Below are 24,920 nucleotides of genomic sequence, written 5' to 3' on the forward strand. Positions count from 1 at the left end.
CCTCTCATTGATATTTTTAATCAGTAATATGCTTGGAGAACCATTATAATTTCAGTTACCGTTCAGTTTATTAGAAATACACCTGTAGGGGGCCCCTGGGTAGCTCAGTTGGTGAAGCATCTGATTCTTAACTCTTGTTGAGCCCCATGTAGGGCTCTGCACTGACAGAGTAGAGCCTGCTTAGGATTCTCATTCTCTCTCTCCCTTTCCCTCTTTCTCTGCCCCTCACCCACTGGTGGACTCACTCTCTCCCTCTCAAAATAAATAAATAAACTTAAAAAAAAGAAAGAAAGCAATATACCTTTATGGTTTATTCCCATTGGTTCCAATAAATACAGACATTAAGTACTAGCTCAAGTTTATAAAATTAGGAGTACTCAGACAGTAATCCAACCATTTCATCTATTGTAACTGGTTTTAGAACTGTAGTCTATCAAGTACCTTATAAAAGTTATAAAGCATAGATGTTGTCAACCACATGTGAGGACATCATGGGATTATTTTTACCATTTGCTTTGCAGAGCAATTTTGTTTCCCTAGTCAATTGGTCAGTGAATATGTTTGGTGTTCACCATGGGCCTGTCACTGTTAGGCATTGCAAAAAGAGCTGTGTCAGAGATATTCCTTGCCCTCAAAGGGTTTAGAAGCTAATGTGTGATTCCAAAAATGATATGACTTATGTTATAAGTCAGGTTAATGAAATACAGTGGCTAGCAGAATCCAGGAAAGAATACAGAATTCAGCCTGTAGGAAAGATTTCTAGAAGGAAGTGACATGTAAGCTGAAGCCAGAAGAAAGAAGAAGCTAACCAGATGAAGAGAAGCAGTGAGTGGAATAGAATTTACAAAAGCCCAGAGGGGAAAGACTTTTTCTATTTATCTTTTCTGTTTCTATTTGATTTTCCTAGGGGAGGGTCACCAAGGGAAATAATAAATCATTGAAAACGTATAATGTATAGGTCACAGAGAAATGTGGTGCTATACATTATTTTATGTAATATATGAACATCTGATGTTTTACCAGATTCTCATACAACCCTGTGAAGGTAGTATTATTAGTCTAGTTTTACAATTGCCAAAAATGAGATTAAGCCATTCTCCTTAATCTGCTCCATTAAAGAACATAGGAGCCATAATTTGTACCCTTGTGGGTCTGCCTCCAAAAGTAGCTTCTTCTGTTGTATTTTCCTGTCACCTGATATCCTGACCGTTCTGCTGCATCTTTTTAGGCTCATTATGAGAACATTCAAAGCTCATGTCACTCACGGGTTGCCAGTTTCTACTCCAATGAAAACAGGTGTTAATAAGAATTTTAATCTGGAGTTGATTAAACCAATGGCAAGCCCAAACAGAAGAGACCAAAGGATTTTAATAACGACCAGGAAAATAGAATAAAATGTTTTCAGTTGTCGCTGTTAGTATGAAGGACAATTAGAACTAAGCCTAGAATGCTAGGAAAGGATCATGAGAAACTAGCTATTTCTTAAGTATGAGAACTAGCTATTTCTTAAGTGTGCAAGTATTCACGATTCTTAGAGGATTCACAACTAGAGTGACAAAGTAATTTGGAGCTTGGGCTAAGGGTCCCCTGATTCTTTTTCTCTTGGTGAGAAGACAAGCACTGCCTTTATTCAGGCCTCTTGCCTGGATTACTACAATGCATTCACTGCCCTATTCTTTCTTCCAACCCTGGAAACCCATTCGTTGTCTCTAAAATGTGCCCCTTTATGGGACACCTGGGTGGCTCAGTAGGTTAAGTGTCTGACTTCAACTCAGGTTGTATCTCCCAGTCCATGGGTTTGAACCCCGCATCGAGCTCTGTGCCTCCAGCTCAGAGCCTGGAACCTGCTTCAGATTCTCTCTGCCCTTCCCCCACTCACACTCTGTCTCTGTCTCTGTCTCTGTCTCTGTCTCTCTCTCTCTCTGTCTCTCAAAAATAAATAAACATTAAAAATAGTAAAAATAGAAAAAGTAAAATGTGCCCCTTTACACATGGGCTCCTCAATGTCTCTAACCTCTCTAGTCCTCCTACTTTGTCTTCTTAACCTGCCTTTGCCCTAGGACACCCAGCACTTCTCTTTGACATTTTCACCCTGTGTTTATATCATCATTCATGTTCTTGACTCTCTACCCCCCTAGAATATGAAACAGGCCGTGATGTTATGCATACCTCATCAATCTTGGGGTTTAATTCAGTGCTTGGACTTAGGTATGTGAATAAATGTAAACAAAGTAGAAAGGGCTTATTTCCTGCCAGCCAGGCCCATTTTTTTGTCTGTGCTCTGACAAGATTCCACTTACAAAAGTTCTAGGCCACCTTTACTGAGCAGCTGATTAAGACATGAATACCATGAGAAACTTTGTGCTTGTGTTTTCAGCTTGAAAAAAAAATAGTGTAAAAATAGAATTAAGTTTGAATTAATCGGTGTAAAGGAAAATAAATACATTTCTTTTCTCATGTGACTATGATAGAAGAATAGTAAGCTAGGGTAGGGTAATGTAATAATTTTATTGTCTTATTCTGCATGGTTTAGAGGAAGTTGTCAGAATTAGAGAAATATTACTGAATATAATTTTACCTAGTATAAAACTGGAATTATTCAAAACAGATATTTACTATTACTGTTATGCCATCATTTGGAAATATAAAAATAATAAGAGGGAAAAGATTTAGGGATGATGTGCATATATAAAAAAGAATTTATTGGAAACTGAGGTAATTTTTTCCAAGCAGATATTATGGCATATGTGAGTCAAAGTACATATTCTGATTATTAAAATTAATTTATTCAACAGATTATATTGAACACTTATGGGTATTATTTATTGTTTGAGGCATTGGGGATTTATCAATATAAAGGCTCTTTGAAGATACTTGCCCCATAATTTTTGGTGAATAAAAAAACCAGTGGCATATCTTTGTAGATTAAAAGCCAGACACAGCTGCACTTAAACTTCCATAGTCAAAAAGGATCACAGATCAGAAATGGACTTTATTTCATGTTCTTAAGAAGCATACCATTATTGTTTTATGCAATTGTTTCAAATTCCAATAACATGTTTGTAAAGTGAACTATGGATAAACTTTTATCTCTATGCCATGTAACTTAGACTTGGGATATTACTAATTATGTTTAATAATTTCAGTAACTATTATTTAAAAAAATCTTTTATTTAATAATGCTTAATTGCTTTTTCTGGCAACATAGCAGTAACTTTTTCTATGCCGGGTTCATTTGATTTTGAGACAACTCTAATCTCGTAATACTCTTAAAACAGTATTCTTCACCCAGTAATCAGGCCAAGTTTAGATAGTTTAATCTTCTACTTTTATGCTATATTAGAGCTACTGATAAGTATTTACCCTTCTTTTTCCAACTTAAGGAAGAATATTATTACAAAATAATATGAAAGATAATGAAACGCAGCCTCGAAGCTGCTTATTGAAAGGTTGAAAATAACATGTCACACACACCTAATGGTTACTAAGTGTCTAAAGAGGGATTTATATTGAATTAAACTGAACATGCCCAATTGGGAACCCTCAAAAAAGGAAGAAAAGAAGGGAGGTAGGGAGGAAGGGAGGGGAGGAAAGGTTGGAGGGAGGGAAAGAAGGCAGGCAGGCAGGCTTTTTATGAACAGAAGCTGTCCGTGATTGTGATTCTGCTGTACCTGATGTTAGGTAAACTAAATGGATTCATAAATAATTATCTGCAAATAGAATTGTGTACTTGAAAATAATATATTACACAAATCATGCACAGATAGAGATACAGATTGAACAAAACATTTACTTGAGGCTTACCTCAAACCAAGCAAATTGTTTCTAGTTAAATGCATTTGCTAACAAAACATTTAAAACAATGAATTTAAATGTAGATTTAAGAGTAAATTTAAAACACATTATTTATAACAGATTTGGAATGTCAACTGACATATTTTGAAAAAAATGCTATGAGTCAGAAATCTTTAAATCCTTTAATAATTTGTATTTATTTTGAGAGACAGAGAGGCAGAGAGAGAGAGAGAAAGAGAGAGAGATAAATAATGAGTGGGGGAAGGACAGAGAGAGAGGGGGAGTGAGAATCCCAAGCAGTTTCTGTGCTATCAGTACAGAACCCAGTGTGGGACTCGATCTCATGAACCATGATATCATGGACTGAGCCAAAATCAAGAGTCAGACGTATAACCTACTGAGCCACCCAGTCACCCCAGGAATCTTTAAATACTCTAAAAGAAGAAAACAAAATAAGATTCCTATCTATAGTTAACATGATAATCATGGTTTTTACTATTAAAGATTTCATCACTATAAGCTGGTATTGTGATTACTCAGTTTTATGCAAAAATAGACCTCTTTTGGTGGTAAATACTAAGCTAGAAAAAATTTGTATTCATCTTAATTATTGATAAAAATGGCAAAAAACTAGTGTGCCATTATTGGTTCTCAAGGTGAAAAATAAATTAAAAGTACCCAAATCTTATAGCTTTTGGGGTTTTGTTTGTTTTTTTACTTGACAGATTTTTTATTTACTTTTAGTTTTTTAATTTTTTTAATATGAAATTTATTGTCAAATTGGTTTCCATACAACACCCAGTGCTCATCCCAAAAGGTGCCCTCTTCAATACCCATCACCCCCCCGCCTCCCTCCCATCCCCCATCAGTCCTCAGTTTGTTCTCAGTTTTTAAGAGTCTCTTATGCTTTGGCTCTCTTCCTCTCTAACCTCTTTTTTTTTCTTCCCCTCCCCCATAGACTTCTGTTAAGTTTCTCAGGATCCACCTAAGAGTGAAAACATATGGTATCTGTCTTTCTCTGTATGACTTATTTCACTTAACATAACACTCTCCAGTTCCATCCACGTTGCTACAAAGGGCCATATTTCATTCTTTCTCATGGCCATGTAGTATTCCATTCTGTATATAAACCACAATTTATTTATCCATTCGTCAGTTGATGGACATTGAGGCTCTTTCCATAATTTGGCTATTGTTGAGAGTGCTGCTTTAAACATTGGGGTACAAGTGCCCCTATGCATCAACACTCCTGTATCCTTTGGGTCAATTCCTAGCAGTGCTATTGCTGGGTCATATGGTAGGTCTATTTTTAATTTTTTGAGGAATCTCCACACCATTTTCCAGAGTGGCTGCACCAGTTTGCATTCCCACCAATAGTGCAAGAGGGTTCCCGTTTCTCCACATCCTCTCCAGCATCTATAGTCTCCTGATTTGTTCATTTTAGCCACTCTGACGGAAGTGAGGTGATATCTGAGTGTGGTTTTGATTTGTATTTCCCTGATGAGGAGCGACATTGAGCATCTTTTCATGTGCCTGTTGGCCATCCTGATGTCTTCTTTAGAGAAGTGGCTATTCATGTTGTCTGCCCATTTCTTCACTGGATTATTTGTTTTTCCGGTGTGGAGTTTGGTGAGCTCTTTATAGATTTTGGATACTAGCCCTTTGTCCGATATGTCATTTGCAAATATCTTTTCCCATTCCGTTGGTTGCCTTTTAGTTTTGTTGATTGTTTCCTTTGCAGTGCAGAAGTTTTTATTTTCATGAGGTCCCAATAGTTCATTTTAGCTTTTAATTCCCTTTCCTTTGGGGATGTGTCAAGTAAGAAATTGCTGCGGCTGAGGTCAGAGAGGTTTTTTCCTGCTTTCTCCTCTAGGGTTTTGATGGTTTCCTGTCTCACATTCAGGTCCTTTATCCTTTTGAGTTTGTTTTTGTGAATGGTGTAAGAAAGTGGTCTAGTTTCATCCTTCTGCATGTTGCTGTCCAGTTCTCCCAGTACCATTTGTTAAAGAGACTGTCTTTTTTCCATTGGATGTTCTTTCCTGCTTTGTCAAAGATGAGTTGGCCATACGTTTGGGGGTCTAGTTCTGGGGTTTCTATTCTATTCCATTGGTCTATGTGTCTGTTTTTGTGCCAGTACCATGCTGTCTTGATGATGACAGCTTTGTAGTAGAGGCTAATGTCTGGGATTGTGATGCCTCCTGCTTTGGTCTTCTTCTTCAAAATTACTTTGGCTATTCGGGGCCTTTTATGGTTCCATACAAATTTTACAATTGCTTATTCTAGCTTCAAGAAGAATGCTGGTGCAATTTGATTGGGATTGCATTGAATCTGTAGATAGCTTTGGGTAGTATTGACATTTTAACAATATTTATTCCTCCATTCCATGAGCATGGAATGTTTTTCCATTTCTTTATGTCTTCTTCAATTTTCTTCATAAGATTTCTATAGTTTTCAGCATACAGATCTTTTACATCTTTGGCTAGATTTATCCCTAGGTATTTTATGCTTCTTGGGGCAATTATGAATGGGACCAGTTTCTTTATTTGTCTTTCTCTTGCTTCATTATTAGTGTATAAGAATGCAACTGATTTTTGTACATTGATTTTGTGTCCTGTGACTTTGCTGAATTCATGTATCAGTTCTAGCAGACTTTTGGTGGAGTCTATCGGATTTTCCATGTATAATATCATGTCATCTGCAAAAAGCGAAAGCTTGACTTTATCTTTGCCAATTTTGATGCCTTTGATTTCCTTTTGTTGTCTGATTGCTGATGCTAGAACTTCCAACACTATGTTAAACAACAGTGGTGAGAGTGGACATCCCTGTCGTGTTCCTGATCTCAGGGAGAAAGCTCTCAGTTTTTCCCCATTGAGGATGATATTAGCTGTGGGCTTTTCATAAATGGCTTTTATGATGTTTAAGTATGTTCCTTCTATCCCGACTTTCTCGAGGGTTTTTATTAAGAAAGGATGCTGAATTTTGTCAAATGCTTTTTCTGCATCAATTGACAGGATCATATGGTTCTTATCTTTTCTTTTATTAATGTGATGTATCACATTGATTGATTTACGAATGTTGAATGAGCCCTGCATCCCAGGAATGAATCCCACTTGATCATGGTGAATCATTCTTTTTATATGCTGTTGAATTTGATTTGCTAGTATCTTATTGAGAATTTTTGCATCCATATTCATCAGGGATATTGGCTTGTAATTCTCTTTTTTTTCTGGGTGTCTGTCTGGTTTAGGAATCAAAGTAATGCTGGCTTCCTAGAATGAGTCTGGAAGTTTTCCTTCCCTTTCTATTTTTTGGCAAAGCTAGAGAAGGATAGGTATTATTTCTGTTTTACATGCCTGGTAGAATTCCCCTGGGAAGCCATCTGGTTCTGGACTCTTATTTATTGGGAGATTTTTTATAACTGATTCAATTTCTTCACTGGTTATAGGTCTGTTCAAGCTTTCTATTTTTCCCTGTTTGAGTTTTGGGAGTGTGTGAGTGTTTAGGAATTTGTCCATTTCTTCCAGGTTGTCCAGTTTGTTGGCATATGATTTTTCACAGTATTCCCTGATAATAGCTTGTATTTCTGAGGGATTGGTTGTAATAATCATTTTTATTCATGATTTTATCTATCTGGGTCCTCTCCCTTTTCTTTTTGAGAAGCCTGGCTAGAGGTTTATCAATTTTGTTTATTTTTTCAAAAAACCAACTCTTGGTTTCGTTGATCTGCTCTACAGTTTTTTTTAGATTCTATATTGTTTATTTCTACTCTGATCTTTATTATTTCTCTTCTTCTGCTGGGTTTAGGCTGTCTTTGCTGTTCTGCTTCTATTTCCTTTAGGTGTGCTGTTAGATTTTGTATTTGGGATTTTTCTTGTTTCTTGAGATAGGCCTGGATTGCAATGTATTTTCCTCTCAGGACTGCCTTTGCTGCATCCCAAAGCGTTTGGATTGTTGTATTTTCATTTTCGTTTGTTTCCATATATTTTTTTAATTTCTTCTCTAGTTGCCTGGTTGGCCCATTCATTCTTTACTAGGGTGTTCTTTAACCTCCATGCTTTTAGAGGTTTTCCAGACTTTTTCCTGTGGTTGATTTCAAGCTTCATAGCATTGTGGTCTGAAAGTATGCATGGTATGATCTCAATTCTTGTATACTTATGACGGGCTGTTTTGTGACCCAGTATGTGATCTATCCTGGAGAATGTTCCATGTGCACTCGAGAAGAAAGTATATTCGGTTGCTTTGGGATGCAGAGTTCTAAATATATCTGTCAAGTCCATCTGATCCAATGTATCATTCAGGGCCCTTGTTTCTTTATTGATCCTGTGTCTAGATGACCTCCTTTGTTGTAAGTGAAGTATTAAAGTTCCCTGCAATTACCACATTCTTATCACTAAGGTTGCTTATGTTGGTGATTGTTTTATATATTTGGGGGCTCCTGTATTCGGCGCATAGACATTTATAATTGTTAGCTCTTCCTGATGGATAGATCCTGTAATTATTATATAATGCCCTTCTTCATCTCTTGTTACAACCTTTAATTTAAAGTCTAGTTTGTCTGATATAAGCATGGCTACTCCAGCTTTCTTTTGACTTCCAGTAGCATGATAGATAGTTCTCCATCCCCTCACTTTCAATCTGAAGGTGTCCTCAGGTCTAAAATTAGTCTCTTGTAGACAGCAAATAGATGCGTCTTGTTGTTTTATCCATTCTGATACCCTGTGTCTTTTGGTTGGAGCATTTCATCCATTTACATTCAGTGTTATTATTGAAAGATATGGGTTTGGAGTCATTGTGATGTGTGTAGGTTTCATGCTTGTAGCAATGTCTCTGGTACCTTGTCTTACAGGATCCCCCTTAGGATCTCTTGTAGGGCTGGTTTAGTGGTGAAGAATTCCTTCAGTTTTTGTTTGTTTGGGAAGACCTTTATCTCTCCTTCTATTCTAAATGATAGACTTGCTGGGTAAAGGGTTCTCGGCTGCATGTTTTTTCTGTTTATCACATTGAAGATTTCCTGCCATTCCTTTCTGGCTGCCAGGTTTCAGTAGATAAACCCGTCACTAGTCTTATCAGTCTCCCTTCATATGTTAGAGCATGTTTATCCCTAGCTGCTTTCAGAATGTTCTCTTTATCCTTTATCCTTTATCTCTTTATTGATTCAAGTTATGTCTGAAGGGAGTTCTATGTACCTCTTGGATTTCAATGCCTTTTTCCCTCCCCAGATCAGGGAAGTTCTCAGCTATGATTTCTTCAAGTATACCTTCAGCACCTTTCCCTCTCTATTCCTCCTCTGGAATCCGAATTATGCATATGTTATTCCATTTAATTCTGTCACTTAGTTCTCTAATTCTCCCCTCATACTCCTGGATATTTTTATCTCTCTTTTTCTCAGCTTCCTCTTTTTCCATAATTTTATCTTCTAATTCACCTCTTCTCTCTTCTGCCTCTTCAATCCGAGCTGTGGTCGCCTCCATTTTATTTTGCACCTCATTTATAGCATTTTTTTAGCTCCTCCTGACTGTTTCTTAGTCCCTTGATCTCTGTAGCAATAGATTCTCTGCTGTCCTCTATACTTTTTTCAAGCCCAGCGATTAATTTTATGACTATTATTTTAAATTCATTTTGTTATATTGCTTAAATTGGTTTTCATCAGTTGGTTAGCTGTCGGTACTTCCTGGAGTTTCTTCTGTGGAGAATTCTTCTGTTTCATCATTTTGGATAGTCCCTGGAGTGGCACAGAACTGCAGGGCTCTTCCCCTGTGCTGTCTGGAGTAACTTGTGTTGGTGGGCGGGGCCACAGTCAGACCTGATGTCTGCCCCCATCCCACCGCTGGGGCCACAGTCAGACTGGTGTGTACCTTATCTTCCCCTCTCCCAGGGGCAGGACTCACTGTGGAGTGGTGTGGGCTCTGTCTGGGCTACTGGCACACTGCCAGGCTTGTGGTGCTGCTTCTATGGGATCTGGCGTATTAGCTGGCGTGGATCTGCAAGGTGCACAGGGGCGGGAAGGGCAGGCTCAGCTCGCTTTGCCTTCAGTGGTCCACTTCTGGAGGGGCCCTGCGGCTCCATCACTAGGAGGGAGGCAGACCCATCAGAGGGATGTATCCGCAGAAGCACAGCGTTAGGTGTTTGCGCAGTGCAAGCAAGTTCCCTCACGGGAACTGGTCCCATTTGGGATTTTGGCTGGGGAATGGGTGAGAGAGATGGCACTGACCAGGGCCTTTGTTCCCCGCCAAGCTGAGCTCTGTCTTCTGGGGCTCAATGACTCTCCCTCTATCCCTCCTGCTCTCGGAGCAGAGCTGTTGACTTACAACATTCCACATGTTAAGTCCTGCTGGCTGTCAGAACACACTCCGTCCAGCCCCTCTGCTTTTCCAAGTCAGACTCGGGGGCTCTGCCTTGGTGGGCGGGCTGCCCCTCCACCGCTCGGCTCCCTCCCACCAGTCCATGTAGCACACACTGCCTCTTCGCCCTTCCTACCCTCATCTGTGGGCTTCTCGTCTATGCTTGGCTCCAGAGAGTCGTTCTGCTAGTCTTCTGGCGGTTTTCTGGGTTATTTAGGCAGATGCGGGTGGAATCTAAGTGGTTAGCAGGATGTGGTGAGCCCAGTGTCTCCTACGCCGCCATCTTCCCATAAGCTCTTTTAGAATATAGCCAAACTCATAGCTTTTGAGTCCCAGAGTGCAAAAGGCCAGAGAAAGATGGGTGCATTTGTAATTTACCTTAGGATTATGTAACCCATCAGATAAAGAAGAGACTTCTGTTTTAATCAAAACAGTGCATTAATAATAGTGTTTATTTGTTCAGTATTATTCTCATGAATGAAAAATATAATTACAAGTTTGATTTCAATAAATAAATATGTTTTAAAATCCATAATTTTCCAACAGATGAAGTAACAATAAAGAACAAAAGTTAAATAAAGGGAGATTTTTCAGTATATAAATGCTAATTATATGAAAATTAACTATTAGGAGGAAAAAAAAACCACATTTATTGAGGGCTGCCACCAGAGAATCAGATACATCTTAAGTATAAGACACTTTGAGAAATAGATTGATTTGACTTGATTCAGAATAGTACTAGAAGATTAATTCAAAAGTCAAGTAACTGAATTTGAATTTTTAGATTTACATTATCACTTTAATATCCATGACTAAATCCTTGGTAACAATATGATTTAATTTACAGTTTGATGAAATAACTTGTACTTTATTAGTTTATAGAAATGAGAAAAATCTATATTGTAATAATCTGAGAGCAAGCTTTTCTTAAAAACCAATTTATATAGGGGCGCCTGGGTGGCGCAGTCGGTTGGGCGTCCGACTTCAGCCAGGTCACGATCTCGCGGTCCGTGAGTTCGAGCCCCGCGTCGGGCTCTGGGCTGATGGCTCAGAGCCTGGAGCCTGTTTCCGATTCTGTGTCTCCCTCTCTCTCTGACCCTCCCCCGTTCATGCTCTGTCTTTCTCTGTCCCAAAAATAAATAAACGTTGAAAAAAAAATTAAAAAAAAAAAAACCAATTTATATAAATAATCAACATAGTGGCAGAAACGAACAAATTGGTATGGTGTGACCATGTAATGAATGACACCTTATTTAACTAACTACTGAATTATTGTCTGAGTCCAAGAACTCATGACACTTCCATGGTACCTTCCAGACCACAAATAAGTAAGCTAGAATTTTTCAACTCCAGATTTCCTGTTACTTACTTCTTAGTGTAGATACTTCTTAGTATAGGCTTCTGATTCTTTTAAGAGTATCTTGCCCAAATAAAACAAATACATAAAATATAATTTAATTTCAGTAGGTTTCTGGATCTTCACTGAAAATACTAAGTTCTCTTTTCTGGAATCTGTCAAGCTGTAATCCTGATGTGAGGAAGAAATTTTTAGAGGTGATAATAGGGAATTAAAAAAAATTTTTTTCAGACCATTTAAAAGTATCTAAAGTAGAAATCTGTAGAGTTACAAATAGTATTCTACAACTTTGGATTTCAGATTATTTTCATCATCATAGTTGACACTCACATGGTTTATAAAATAAATAATGATAATAATTAAAACTATCTGCTTCTCAAAGTTGGAAGTTTCAAGTGAGGTAAAGTCCTCTGCAAATTTTAAAATCAAATGCCTTTTTAAAAATTTTAATTTTTTAAAATTGATTTATTTAGAGAGAGAAAGTGAGAGCATGGAGGAGACACAAAGAGAAAAAGAGAGATTCCTAAGGAGTCCTTCTGCTGTCAGCCCAGAGCCCAATTCAGGGCTCAAACCCACCAACTGTGAGATTGTGATCTGAACTGAAACCAAGAATTGGACGTTTAACCAACTGAACCACCTAGGCACCTATAAAATTTTCACTTTAATAGATATTCTGAGTGCCTATCATTTATAATATGTAATTAAAATATGTTATAATATGTGTTTAAAGGTTATATATATTTAGGTAATATATAATTTGGGTAATAAAAAATAGATGTATTCCAAATGGCTCACATGAGCAGGCCTCTATATAAAAAAGATTTATTAATTTTATGGCCTACATGAATATGGTTTCAGATTTTTTTTTAAATAATTTCTGAAATGATCCTAAGTGCAGAATGGAATTATATATTCCATGAAAGTAAGTAGATCAGACCACTGAAGAAAATAATTTCTTGCATAGGTATACTTCCAAACTCAGATTAGTTTCTGACTACAAAGTGAAACCTACTGGAAGCTGAAAAGTTTAGTCTAATTCTGCAGAATGTCCCCTTTCAGAGAAGTTGGCAGGTCACATCCTTCTTTCACATGGCAGCCTAGAGTGTCTAGTAATTGCTTCTTTGATGTAGCAGCTGAGTGTTTCATGCAAGGACCAAATTTCCAGGGGCCCTTTAACTGGGACTTGATGACGTCTATCTTTGCCATCTGATTCTCCTCTTTCATCTGTCACCTATTTATAACTGCATTTGGGGTTTTAAAACTAAAAAAAAAAAAAAAAGTCAGCAGTATGCCTCTTGTTCTCTGTCTTCTGAAGTGCCCTGCTTTCCAATGATCATTCAGTTTGTAATTCAACAAATATTAATAGAGCATCTAATATATGCCAGCCACTGAAGCTTAGGATTTAGTCATGAATAAACTGAAAACTGCATTCATGGTGTACTGTAGTATTTATAAATAATGCACAAACATGTTTGATGTCAGGTGGTGATAAATGCATGGCAAATTAAGAACCTAAATAGTGTCCCAATGGAGAGAAAAGTCAGGGGGCTACAGAAGGAAAACCCATTTGTTCCTGAATCAAAAGTTTCTTGCTACAGTACCTTTTACTACACTGTGTGCATAAAAGAGTAATGATTTTATCTCATCTTTATCTTAAGGATGTTTTGGAAGAACAATACTCTTTGTAAACAAAAAGGATCTTGGATTAAATTATGTTACTAACTAATCACAGCAATTCAATGCATACTTCTCATCATGTTAAAGGTTAAATGCTACTAATAATGAAATTAAAGTGATTTTCTATAACCTTGGAATTATTACGGGTCTCAGTAGAGAGCTGATTATTTTATATCAATAGTAGGAAACTTGCACATTTGACCAGCAAAAATCTTTTACAGTGTGCTACATATTAGTCTCCCAAGTGACCTTTTCAAAGTGACTTTCTCAGTGTTTTAGTGAACTCTGATTAATTAGTAATCACTTCAATATAATCCATTATTTTTCTTCCTGCTATCACACTAGTGTAGAAACCTTTCTCTATCTATATTAATATCAACATATTGATAGAGAGAAGTACATATATATTACGTATTTTGCAAAGTAACATATTGAAGAAAAACTAGAAAGGAGGTCACATTTAAGTATATCAGAAACCCTTACTTTGACATTTACATGTGAAGTGAGTAGCTTGGAGGAAGGAAGAAAATAAGGATGGAAGAATGAAAGGGAGAAGGGAGAGATGTATGCACGAAGGAACTATGTAAGTTTTTCTAGGGTGACCTCATTTTATCCCAGGATAATGATCCAGGACATTCCCTCAGGCTACAGCATGGGGAGGATAATTTTGTTCATGGTACTACCATCTGAGAAGATCTTTTCCATGATTACCTCCTGTCCAGCATTCTTCACCTCCATGAGACCCTTTCCAGTTTTCTAAAAATGAGTTATTACTTTGTGCTCTGAATTTTCTTTTTAAAAAATATTTCCATGTGCTGATTAGCCAAATCTTTTATTGTTCTTGATTTTTTTCTCAAACATGTTAGCCCTGAGTGTTCTATCAAAGAATGAGAATTCTGAGGGCATAAGCAATATTAACCCAATAGATACTATTGACATTGTAGATGTTGATAAATTTTAGCAGGTTGAAATTACTTACACCTTACTTAATACTCCATGCCTTAATGAAGAAATCAGGGACTGAATGTGGTAAATGGCTTATTTATGGTCAAAGATGTCCCACCTTATAGGAGCATGCTTCATTCTCATTGTTTTTTAAGCCATCTTCTGCTTATTCACTTATTTGGGTTTTGTTAGCCTCATCTTATAAAATCACATGTAGCTGTCATCTGCAAGTCAGCTTGCTTTCAAGTCTCAAATGACTCTCTACCACTTTATAAATAGTTACTTGCTAAACCTTTTATAGCTGGATTCTTTTAAAAATAGAAGAACACTCAACCCAGAAATAATTACTTGCTAAAACCTTTCATGGCTGGATTGCTTTAAAAAGAGAGGAACACTCAACCCAGAACATGATTTATAAACAAAAGTTATAAAGGCTTCTCTGATATTTAAAAAAATATTGCCATGATAGTTTTAGGAGTTAATTTTTGACTATTACTAAAATGATTGATGCTATCATTGTTAATACACATTTTGAAACAGCAATCTGTCAAAGATTTATTGGTGCTACTTTCAAAATCTCACCCCACATGTCTCACTTAAATCAACAGTTTGATAACTTGGCTTTCTGAATTTTACATTTTCCTTTTACGTGGATACTCAGAGATGGCAGTGTTTGCTCAGAATGGATTTTATTCTTTTAATTTTTTCAGTGTTCTCTATAGAAATATTTGGGATCTATTTCTATTTTTAGTAATAAATTAGAAAATGCTAATTTTCTTAGACACGCTTTCCTGATGAAAATTTATCAGCTCTAATCAGAGTTTTGCACACATTTTTTCCCTAGTGAATATTTAATTGGCATACCTGGATTCAATGTTTGCCTACTTTATTAAACTCGGCTCTGAAATTGGAAGATATATTTAGGACTATGCAATAAGTTTAATTATTAAAATATCTTAGGTTATGTAAAACATTTGAGGACTATAAAAAAGAACAACTTTAATATTTCTTAAATCTGTTTTTCTGTTTCATTACATAAGCCTTCAAAGATAACAATCATAAATTCTAAGCAAATTTAAACAAGTTACTTTATGTCTTCTGCCTCCTAAACTGCGCTATATGAAAAACTGACTTCAGAGAAGGAAAGGCCACAATCATTCTTATTAATATATTTAAGAATCTTAGAGCCTTTCCAGAATCCTTCTAAATGTTTTCATCTTAAATTAGATGTCAGTAAATGTTAGCCCTTCAGACATGCCTTAGTTTATGATTTCTTGGCTGTCATTTTGGCTTCTTATTTGTGTGGAGGGACCCAGAGTTGATCCTTCTTGATAATGAAGAGATCACATGGAGTTTCCTTCAAAGAAGAGAATCTAGGGCTGTAAACCGATGATCAGTGGCTGGAGAGGCAAAAATCCAACTGAGGTTGGGTGGGAAGCTGAGAATGATGCGTGAAATGTGAACATGTGGATGAGCTGTGGGAGTCCGGCTTGAGTTCCTGAGCTCTGATATTGCAGCTTGTGGTGGTACCAAGTAAGCTGTCCTGGGCCTGCTGCTCTTGCTGTTACAGGGCCCTTTATCAGTCTGCCTGATGGTGAGACCCCCAGATATCTATGTAGATGGGGACTCTCTTAATTTTAGATACATATAAGGGAAAGAGAGCACCGAAGATATTTAAAATTACTCTCTAGAGGATTGTGTGTGCGTGTGTGTTTTCTCCTGAGCAAATATACGAATTATTAAATAAGAAAAAAATAAGAGTTTACTCTTTACAATTAAGCTTATTTGGCTTTGAAATTCTGTTCTCCCACTTATTGTTGTATGACCTTGGCAAGGTGCTTATCCTCCTTGTGCCTCAGTTTACTTACCTATAAAATGAGAATAATACCATGTAATGCATGACACTACAACAAAGAGATGAGCTGTCATGTAGAAGACAGCTACAATCGAGTATTTATCATCATCATAATCATCATTCCCGTCGTTTAATTCAAAACAGGCCCTAGTTGGCCTTGATGCTATAAAGGGCATTGTTGAGGACAGGTGGGGGAGGAGGGAATCGTGATATAATCTTAGACACGTTTAGTAATACTGTCTCTGTTCAAAGATGATCGATGGGTGTATTGGATAAATTTGTCAAGTAACTCAGATGAGGTCACATTGTTAGCCAGATTAAGGACTAAATTTAACCAAATCCTTCATGTTCTAGCCAATGATTTTGTTTCTTTTTCTTATTATGTCAGCCTAGCATAAGTATTCATCAAAAGTTTATAAAATACCATTGTTGGCTGTCTTCCACATTTTATACATACATAGAAGCTGCCGTAAACCTCCTTGTAGGGAAGATATTAACAAAATTCATAGAACCTACTGCTCCTGGGATGCAATTAAATATCAGTGAAGGTGGAGTGTGAATTGCACTGAAACTTGAGCTCAGTTGTAGAATGCCTGGGGATATACACTGTGGATAATTCTACCTAGTCTTCTTTGTGAAAGTAATACAGCCCTACCTTCTGGTTTATTGCTGTTGCTGATGTTGTATGTGCAGTCCTAAATTACCAAATGCTTACTTAAATTATGAATCTTAAAGCCAATTCACGTATTTTTTTAAAACCAGGTCAAAATTAAGTGAGGTCGAACAATTGATGTATATACATGTAATTGTATAATATAGTCTCCCCTATATGACTCTCTGTATTACCAATTAAAGACTTTCTAATTTCTGCATTATTCTTCCTATCTTCCGCTTCTGTTTAGGTGGTATTTAACGTTGGTTTTGTTTCCTTTAAATAAATTTCACACTCCACTAACTATTACAATGTGAATAGCCCAGTTGCAAATATGAGTTAATGGCTAAATAGTCTTGGCAATTACTTTTCAATAGAAAGAAATATTTGGGAAAGAAGTTAAATGCAGCTAGAGATTTTATAGACATCTGGCTCACCATGAATATTCATAAACTTGTATATATAACCATACAACTCATATTTTTATGCAGTCTATTAAGATTCTCTAAAAAAGATTAAAGGAAGAAGTATTTCCTTATATTTCTGGTTGCTTGAAAAGGAAAGAGAAAGAGTGCAATAATGGTATCCCTTGAAAATTATTTTATTTCTGTTGCAGAAAATAGCCACTCACTTATTCTCCAGTTACTATTCACCTAATTACCATATGAATACTCTGTAATTATATATCCATCGTTGTCCTTTAGATTACATGATTGTGTTTAGTGCTACTGTGCAGTTCTTAGTGTAATTACCCTACAGAGGTTATAACAATTTTATATTGTGAATATAAAGTGTTATTATATAATTTCATGGTAATCTCTACTTTCTTAGCACAGATTAATTACATTTCATTATTGCTCCTTTTTATCATATGTGGAACATATCAATTGTTATGCCATTCAGGTCAGTAAAATGAGTAAACCTTATGAGGTGGAAGCTTTCATAAGAAGGAAGATTTTGTTGGTAGTCGTATTTACACTCTCTTGCCACAGCAGATATTCTTCAGATCAGTTTTGGTTCCTTTTTTCTTCTTGTCTTAACCTTTCAATTGGGTTGTCAGCTCTCAGAGACCTGGTGGCCTTTCTCGTATTTCTGTCCTCTTCCTGCAGCTCCCAGTATACAATTAGGCAGATGCATGTTCCTCAGCAAATAATCAACTATGGATCCTCCACTTAAATTTTATTGTCATGGTTAAATTACTCATGTTGTTTAAAACAGAATCAACCATATTGTTCTACCAGCCTTCCTGTCCATAAATTCAAACTGTTCTCTCTGAATGCTTACTGTTTCATCTGGCTAGACTTTTTCATCTTTAACATTTGGTTTCTTCCCCATTTCATGCCCTCCAACAAAGTGAGAGTGTTCTCTCACTTACGTTTCTTTTAACTTGTCTTCTTTTCCTCTACCACATTTTTTACTTTATTTCCAATAACTATTAAGCCAAATTTAAATTTGGGGGAAAAACAGATGGTTTTGGGGGGAGAAGGGTGTGTGTGTGTGTGTGTATCTGTGGATCTGTGTTGGAAATTAGAAGACAGTCCCTTTGCTGTACACCTTGGTGTTAACCCATCAGTAATATCTCTACCTCTTTTTTTCTCTGATAGGAATCATTAGGTTTTTATTTAGATTTGCCTACTGCCTCATGATCAGTAACAAGTCAGTCAAAGCTGAAAATGAAAAAAAAAAAAAGCAGAAGGCTATATAACTTCTCAAGGGTAAGGAATAATTTGTAGGTTTGCAGGAATAATTAAGAGCCATAGTGACACAGGATCATTAAAAATATTGAAATTTTATGGGACACCTGGCTGGCTCATTCGGTAGAACACACGACTCTTGATGTTGGTGTTGTAAGTTCGAGTCCACGTTGGGTATAGAAATTACCTAAAAATAGAATCTTTAAAAATATATATTGATAAATATTACTTAAGAAAATGCATATCTATTTTACAGAAAGATGACTTTCAAAATGGTTTTAGAGCATTTTTGGTGCTTAAAGTGGTAAGCCCTATGCGGTAACTATTTTTTAGTGCTCTGGGATAAGAAAAGTGTTCTTTCAGGAAATGCTAAACTTTTCTGCTCATTTCAGAGCTTATTAGGTCAGGGTGGAATCCTTAGAAACAAAGCGAGCAAGTGCATACCAAGGGAGCCTGTTCAGGAGCCTTCTCATATACCATTCTTCATACTTTGCTAAATTTCTGCTGGATTGGGAAGTGCTAATGAAGTATTATTTTTATTAGGTAAATACCTGAAGAGAGGCTTAGAATTTAAATATGAGTGTGTAGTAATTATTTGGGAGTGTATAGAGAGGTGACACTGGTGAAAATACTGTACACATTTATTCAGGTTTTGCATAGGTGCTTATAATTCAAAGTGGGTTGGAACTGAGAAGACAATGAGAGAGAAATTAGGTGGTTCTCCAATGACTTATACACTGTTGCCGTATACTGAGATAATTAGAACGTGAACTCCTATTAAATAAAGTTACTCTAATTAGATAATTAGAACGTGAACTCCTATTAAATAAAGTTACATTCTCCTGTGTTTAGGAATCCTAGAGTTAGAATTGAGTAAATAGGAAAGTCTTTAAGACAGAGAGAAAGAGCGAGAGAGAGAGAGAGAGAGAGAGAGAGAGAAGGGAAGGGGAGGGGAGGGGGAAGAGAAGAGAAGAGAGGAGAGGAGAGGAGAGGAGAGGAGAGGAGAGGAGAGAAGAGAAGAGAAGAGAAGAGAAGAGAAGAGAAGAGAAGAGAAGAGAAAGAAGAGAGAAGGACGAGGGAGGAGGGAGGGGAGGGGAGAGGAGAGAAGAGAGGAGAGGAGAGAAGAGGAGAGGGACAATATGCATGCAAAGAGAGTGAATATTTTGGGCCCTAGAATCCTAATAGTGGTGTAGAAAATAATCCAGCTGAACCCAGAACTCCAGGAACTTCTACATGCCCCACATCTGAAGCCTAAGAGTGAGAGATAGAACATTTTCATAGAAAGGCATCAGGAGCAACTCTGGCAGGGTCGGAGTATAGTGAGCAACTCTGCCTGAATTTCAACACAGCATCAAGTATGAAGCATGTGAAGTGGGGAAAATGAAATGTCTTCCATTTGAATATCTGTAGAGAAAGGGTTCTGAGTCTAAAATGATTTCTGCCTATTTTAGAAGGAAAAACTGGTATGGCTTAACAGCATGCAATTTAGAATTATTTATTAAAGTGCAAATTCTATTATCTGCTTATTTCAAAATTTTGTCTTAAGCAAATATTTCTTTTACATTCTTTGGATTCCACTTTTACGCCATGAGGCCAATCAACTGCATTGAATAATGTGCATCTGACATGCTAGGAAAAAATATTGAAAGCATTAAAGGTTAGAGAATTGTCCTTAAAGCACAAAAAGTAGACCATGAATTTCTTTGAAAAGAAGTGTTTATAAAGAGAAAACCTATTTAGCCTTGTTAGCAAATTAACCAGAATTTTTAAAATATTCTACTTGTAGCTTATGTGCCATTAGATTAGAAAAAATCTTTTTATTGAAGCATAATATAAATAGAAAATTTTTAAATCACAAGTTTACAGTTCAATAAATTATCACCAGGTGTACAAACCAGCATAAACCAACATCCAGGTCAAGAATAAACATTACTGGTACCTCAGATGTAACTTGATGTTCTTAATCACTATCCCTTCCCTTCTCTCCAAAGATAAGTCCTTTTTGGCTTCTAAAACCCTAGATTAGTTTGGCCTTTCTAATTTTATAGAAAAAAAAATAGTGTGTACATTTTTGTGTCCAGGTTTTTTCTCTCATTCTTTTTGTGAGATTCATCAATTTTGTTCCTTATAGGCTGTACTGCTTTCATTTTTTATTTGTCTATTATGTGTGTGTGTGTGTATGTGTATACATACATATATATGTATGTATACACACACACACACACACATATATATGTGTGTGTATGTATACACACACACACACATATATATATATATATATATATATATATATATAGGTATATTTCATTGCATGAGTGAACCACAGTTTATCCTTTCTTCTTGCAATGAACTTTTGGATTATTTGTAGTTTGGGCCTATTTCTAAAAAGGTCACTATGCTTATTATATATATGTATTTTTTTATGCACATATGCATGCCTTCCTCTTTGATATATATTTAGCGCAAATGTTAGGTCATAAGGTGTGGGTATGTTCAAATTTAGTAGATACTGTCTTTGTTTTCCAAATCAATTGAATCAATTTATATTTCTACTAGTAGTGTATGAGATTTCCTGTTATTTATTGTCAATTTGGTGGGAGTTCAATGGTATTTCTTTGAGGTATTTATTTGTATTCTCTTGAACACCAGTGAGTTGTGTATATTATCACATCTTTTTAATCTTAGTCTAAAACAGATTTAATTTATGTACCAAAATTACTTATAGTTAGTAAGTTATAAGTAAGTATTTAACTTTGCCCTTTACCACTAGAGGCAAGTGAGAACTGTTCCTTACTACAGTGTACTATAGGGCAATCAGTAACCATCAAAAGGTTAGTCCATTATTTTCTACTTTCTCATGTCTTCTCAGTAATGTGGTTATAAAAACAAAATGGTCCAAAAGTTTAGATTAAAAATTACATTTTTAGTAGGGCTCACATACTTAGTTGAGAAATAAACTATTTTAGGTAAATTGAATCCTTTTGCAAGTATTAAACAATGTAGTCGCTTTGCTAATCATTAAAATTTGTCTCTGTGTTATTTCTTATGTGTTCCCTAGTTCCCAGACTCTAGGTCCTCAACCAGTTCCATGGGAATCACCTGGGCCCCATTTCGGATTTATGAATTAGAATCTAGGCATGGGTGGGCAGTGGTGACAGGGATGAGCACTGGAATTTGCATTTGCAAATAAGTTACCTACCTGATTTTGATTAGCTATCCACTATGGATAAGACATAACATGTTGATCTTGTTAGACTACATCAGCTAACTTCTATGTCCCATCAGATAACTGAACCAGGATCAAAGGGTGACATTGGAAGCAGTTGGGGAATGATCTGAAAGGAGCTCTCTATCAGTAAGAGGTGCTGAACAATCTGAACTAATGAGAGTTGTTCTTTAGAGATTTCTGCCTTGAATAGGAGAGATCATCATATAGACTGCAGAGCGTACATTCTTCATAAACAAAAACAGAATGTGTGATGGTGCATACTATAACTGCCAAGCCAATAACTGCAAACAGACACCATCATGGACAGATACCACTAACATTGACTTAGTTCTTAGATCTTCAAGTTTATCACCTTTTCAAAATGCTACTTTTCTTAAATATAGCCAAAACCATGTGAATAGGCTTAAGCATTGAATCTCAATGAGGGTACTTGGCATAATGCAACAGCAAGCAGAAGAATGCTTGAAATAAATTTCCATAAATATGAAGCAAGCCTGTCAATAAATTTAATTTCTGTCTGATTTAATAAAGGGCTAAATATACAAACATGAGAGTTATAAATTATGTTTTAATTTTCTTCACCTACTATAACTGTCGTACAGCAGGTTAAAGTTTATAAATGGAGATTTTTATCACAGCTAATCTCATTTAACATCGCTTCACAATTAGATAGCTAAAAGGAAATTGCAGCTTCTAAACACAAAGTGTGAGGTAGATCTAATCAAGTTCTTTTGCCTAAGATTATTGTATTATGAATTTCAATATTTTGAATGTTATAAATTATATTCACATATAAACACACATATATACTTGCTTTTCAAAAGACTGAGGCAGAATGTCTAATTACAAAGATAGATTGGTTATCATATCATTAAATTGTTTTTGTTTTATTACATACACTAGGTATAGCAATATTTGAAGAAATCTTCTTTTGTAGTTGAGAAAATTATCTATAATGTTCATTAGGAAAGATGTTTTTAAACAAAAGCCTCACACTCTGTTGAGGTTTTCCCTCTGACTGGGAAGTCAGGCTCTAAACGAGGAAGGAAACAATAGCCTAAACTTTTGTTTACTCCTTACCCATGATGGATCAGTTTCCCAGTTCACTTTTCTCTTGATGTTCCATGAGAGGCACATCTCTGTATTTGCTCACCTGCCAGGGCATTCGAAAATACTGGGCCTGTTCTGCTGTGTGTAGAGGGTGACTTCTTCACACCACACAAAGGGCTGATGCAGAGGCTGGGTCCCCCACCCACCAGACACTGCCCTGTTCTCGAGATGAAAAGAGGTACAAGGAAAGGAAACAACAAATGATGCTTAAAGAAATCTTGAGTATTTCTGCTCATTTCAGAATAGTTATAGTGCCCATTAGAAGGAAATGAAGGAAACTTGTTAGCTTAAACTTTAACATTCAGAACCAAAAGAGTTTCTCAGTTAGCATTATATCAGTGTAACTCAACATTTTTTTTTTAGCCAGATGAAATGATGCGTGGCTGGCAAAAAGAGAAATCAATAGCATTATTAAAGAATTCTAGTTACATGTAATTACAAAGTGATTTTGTAAGCTAATCTACTTATTATTAACCATTTTTTATATTTAGATGTTTTCATTAATTTACTTATTTTTGTATTTCTTTAAGGATTGACTGTTTTTAAATATTAAATGAAATGGTAACATGTATTGTGACTGAAAAAAATCATATAGTATAATTTCTTTTTCTCTGGTGTGCGTTCTGCCTAGATGTTTGTCACCACTACTGTGTGAATTCTGAATCCTGTACCATCGGGGATGATGGAAGTGTTGAATGCGTCTGTCCAACACGCTATGAAGGTCCAAAATGTGAGGTTGACAAATGTATAAGGTGCCATGGGGGCCACTGCATTATAAATAAAGACAGTGAAGATATATTTTGCAAGTAAGTGAACATCCAGCTTAATTTATAAAAGCATTTGAACCCAAAAGGATGTAGCTGTTCAACAATAAACATGAAAATAATGTAAATTATTTTTATCCTAAAATTCTTTTAGTGATCATTTCATCTTTGTCTGTTTGTTTGTTTTTGGTTGTAGATAAAATTCAGTTCATCCCAATTGACTGAACTTATTCAACGCATATTTTGTGCAGCTGGGGAACATGAGAATTCATCATGTACTCATGTAATGATGTGGTCAGATTATTATATATATAGAATATTCCTAATAGTAAGCAAGAAATAGTGAGATGCAACATACCTTGAAAAATCTATATGCAGTATCCCTAAATTAGAAGAGCTGAGGCTTTTGTTTCATTATTATCATTTATAGTAAGTGTTTACTTTTCTGTTGTTAGAAAATGTGCCTGCGGGGGAGGAGCAAAAGACTTGTCTAATGGAAATACATTTTTTAATTTAGGTTTTTAATTTGACTTTAAACATTATAGTCCAAAATAAGTAGAAATAATAATGTTCCCTAAGAGGCAACTATAATAAAAATTTCCAAGTTAGACTTTGGTTACATTGCCTTTTGCCCTTTGGCTTTAAGATCAAGAGAATGGAAAACAGAATTTAAAAAAAAGAAGAAAAGAAAGAGAGAGAGAAAGGAAGGAAGGAAGGAAGGAAGGAAGGAAGGAAGGAAGGAAGAAAGAAAGAGAAAGAAAGAAGAAAAGAAAGAAGGGAAGAAGGAAAGGAAGAAAGGAAGAGAGAAAGAGGGGCGCCTGGGTGACTCAGTCAGTTAAGCATCCAACTTCAGCTCAGGTCATGATATCACGGTCGGTGGGTTCGGGCACAGGATAGGGCTCTGTACTATCATAACAGCTCAGAGCCTGGAGCCTGCTTCAGATTCTGTGTCTCCTCTCTCTCTGCCCCTCCCTGGTTTGTTCTCTCTCTCTCTCTCTCTCTCTCTCTCTCTTTCTCTCTCTCAAAGAATAAACACTAAAAAAATTAAAAAAGAAAAGAGATCATGGCAGCTAAAGGGCAATGCCATTCAGTTTCTATCGTGAAACAAGTTTATGCCACTGAGGTTAAAGATCAGTCCTTACTCTGAGCTTCTTTCAACAACCTCTTAAAAGAAGAGCCTTTAAAGCACTGGACTCTATCGCTTGCCTTGGTTAGGAGTATAATAAATGAGAATATGAGATGGAAAGCGTGCTGTAAAGTGTTCATGCTGTGGCTTCCACCGAGACAGCTCTGCGAGGGTGCCAGCCTTGAGTTATGTCGCTCTGCCAAACAAGGCCCAATAAAATTTTATTACAGACAGCATCGACAGTTTTTTTTCTTTTTTATTTACTCTCATTTTAGAATTTACTCTAATGATTTGTGTTATAATTATGAATGACATTTACTCAAACCCTCAAATTGGGTCATTTGAAAGTACATTATTTTTTAAGTAAAGTAATTG

General features: G+C 36.2%; 1 protein-coding gene across 1 annotated transcript in view; it reads left to right on the forward strand.

Annotated features, from left to right (window-relative positions):
• LRP1B (LDL receptor related protein 1B) overlaps nucleotides 1-24,920 on the forward strand; it is a 1,918,909-nt gene that overhangs the window by 1,854,158 nt on the left and 39,831 nt on the right. The window contains exon 85 of the mRNA XM_047084146.1: nucleotides 23,287-23,461. Coding sequence (XP_046940102.1) covers nucleotides 23,287-23,461 — 175 coding nt within the window. The remainder of the gene's footprint in view (nucleotides 1-23,286; nucleotides 23,462-24,920) is intronic.

The sequence above is a fragment of the Lynx rufus genome, unplaced genomic scaffold, assembly GCF_022079265.1.
Source record: "Lynx rufus isolate CCGP_SWC_20201006 ecotype Redwood Valley unplaced genomic scaffold, mLynRuf1.p SCAF_2, whole genome shotgun sequence".
Lineage (NCBI taxonomy): Eukaryota > Metazoa > Chordata > Mammalia > Carnivora > Felidae > Lynx > Lynx rufus.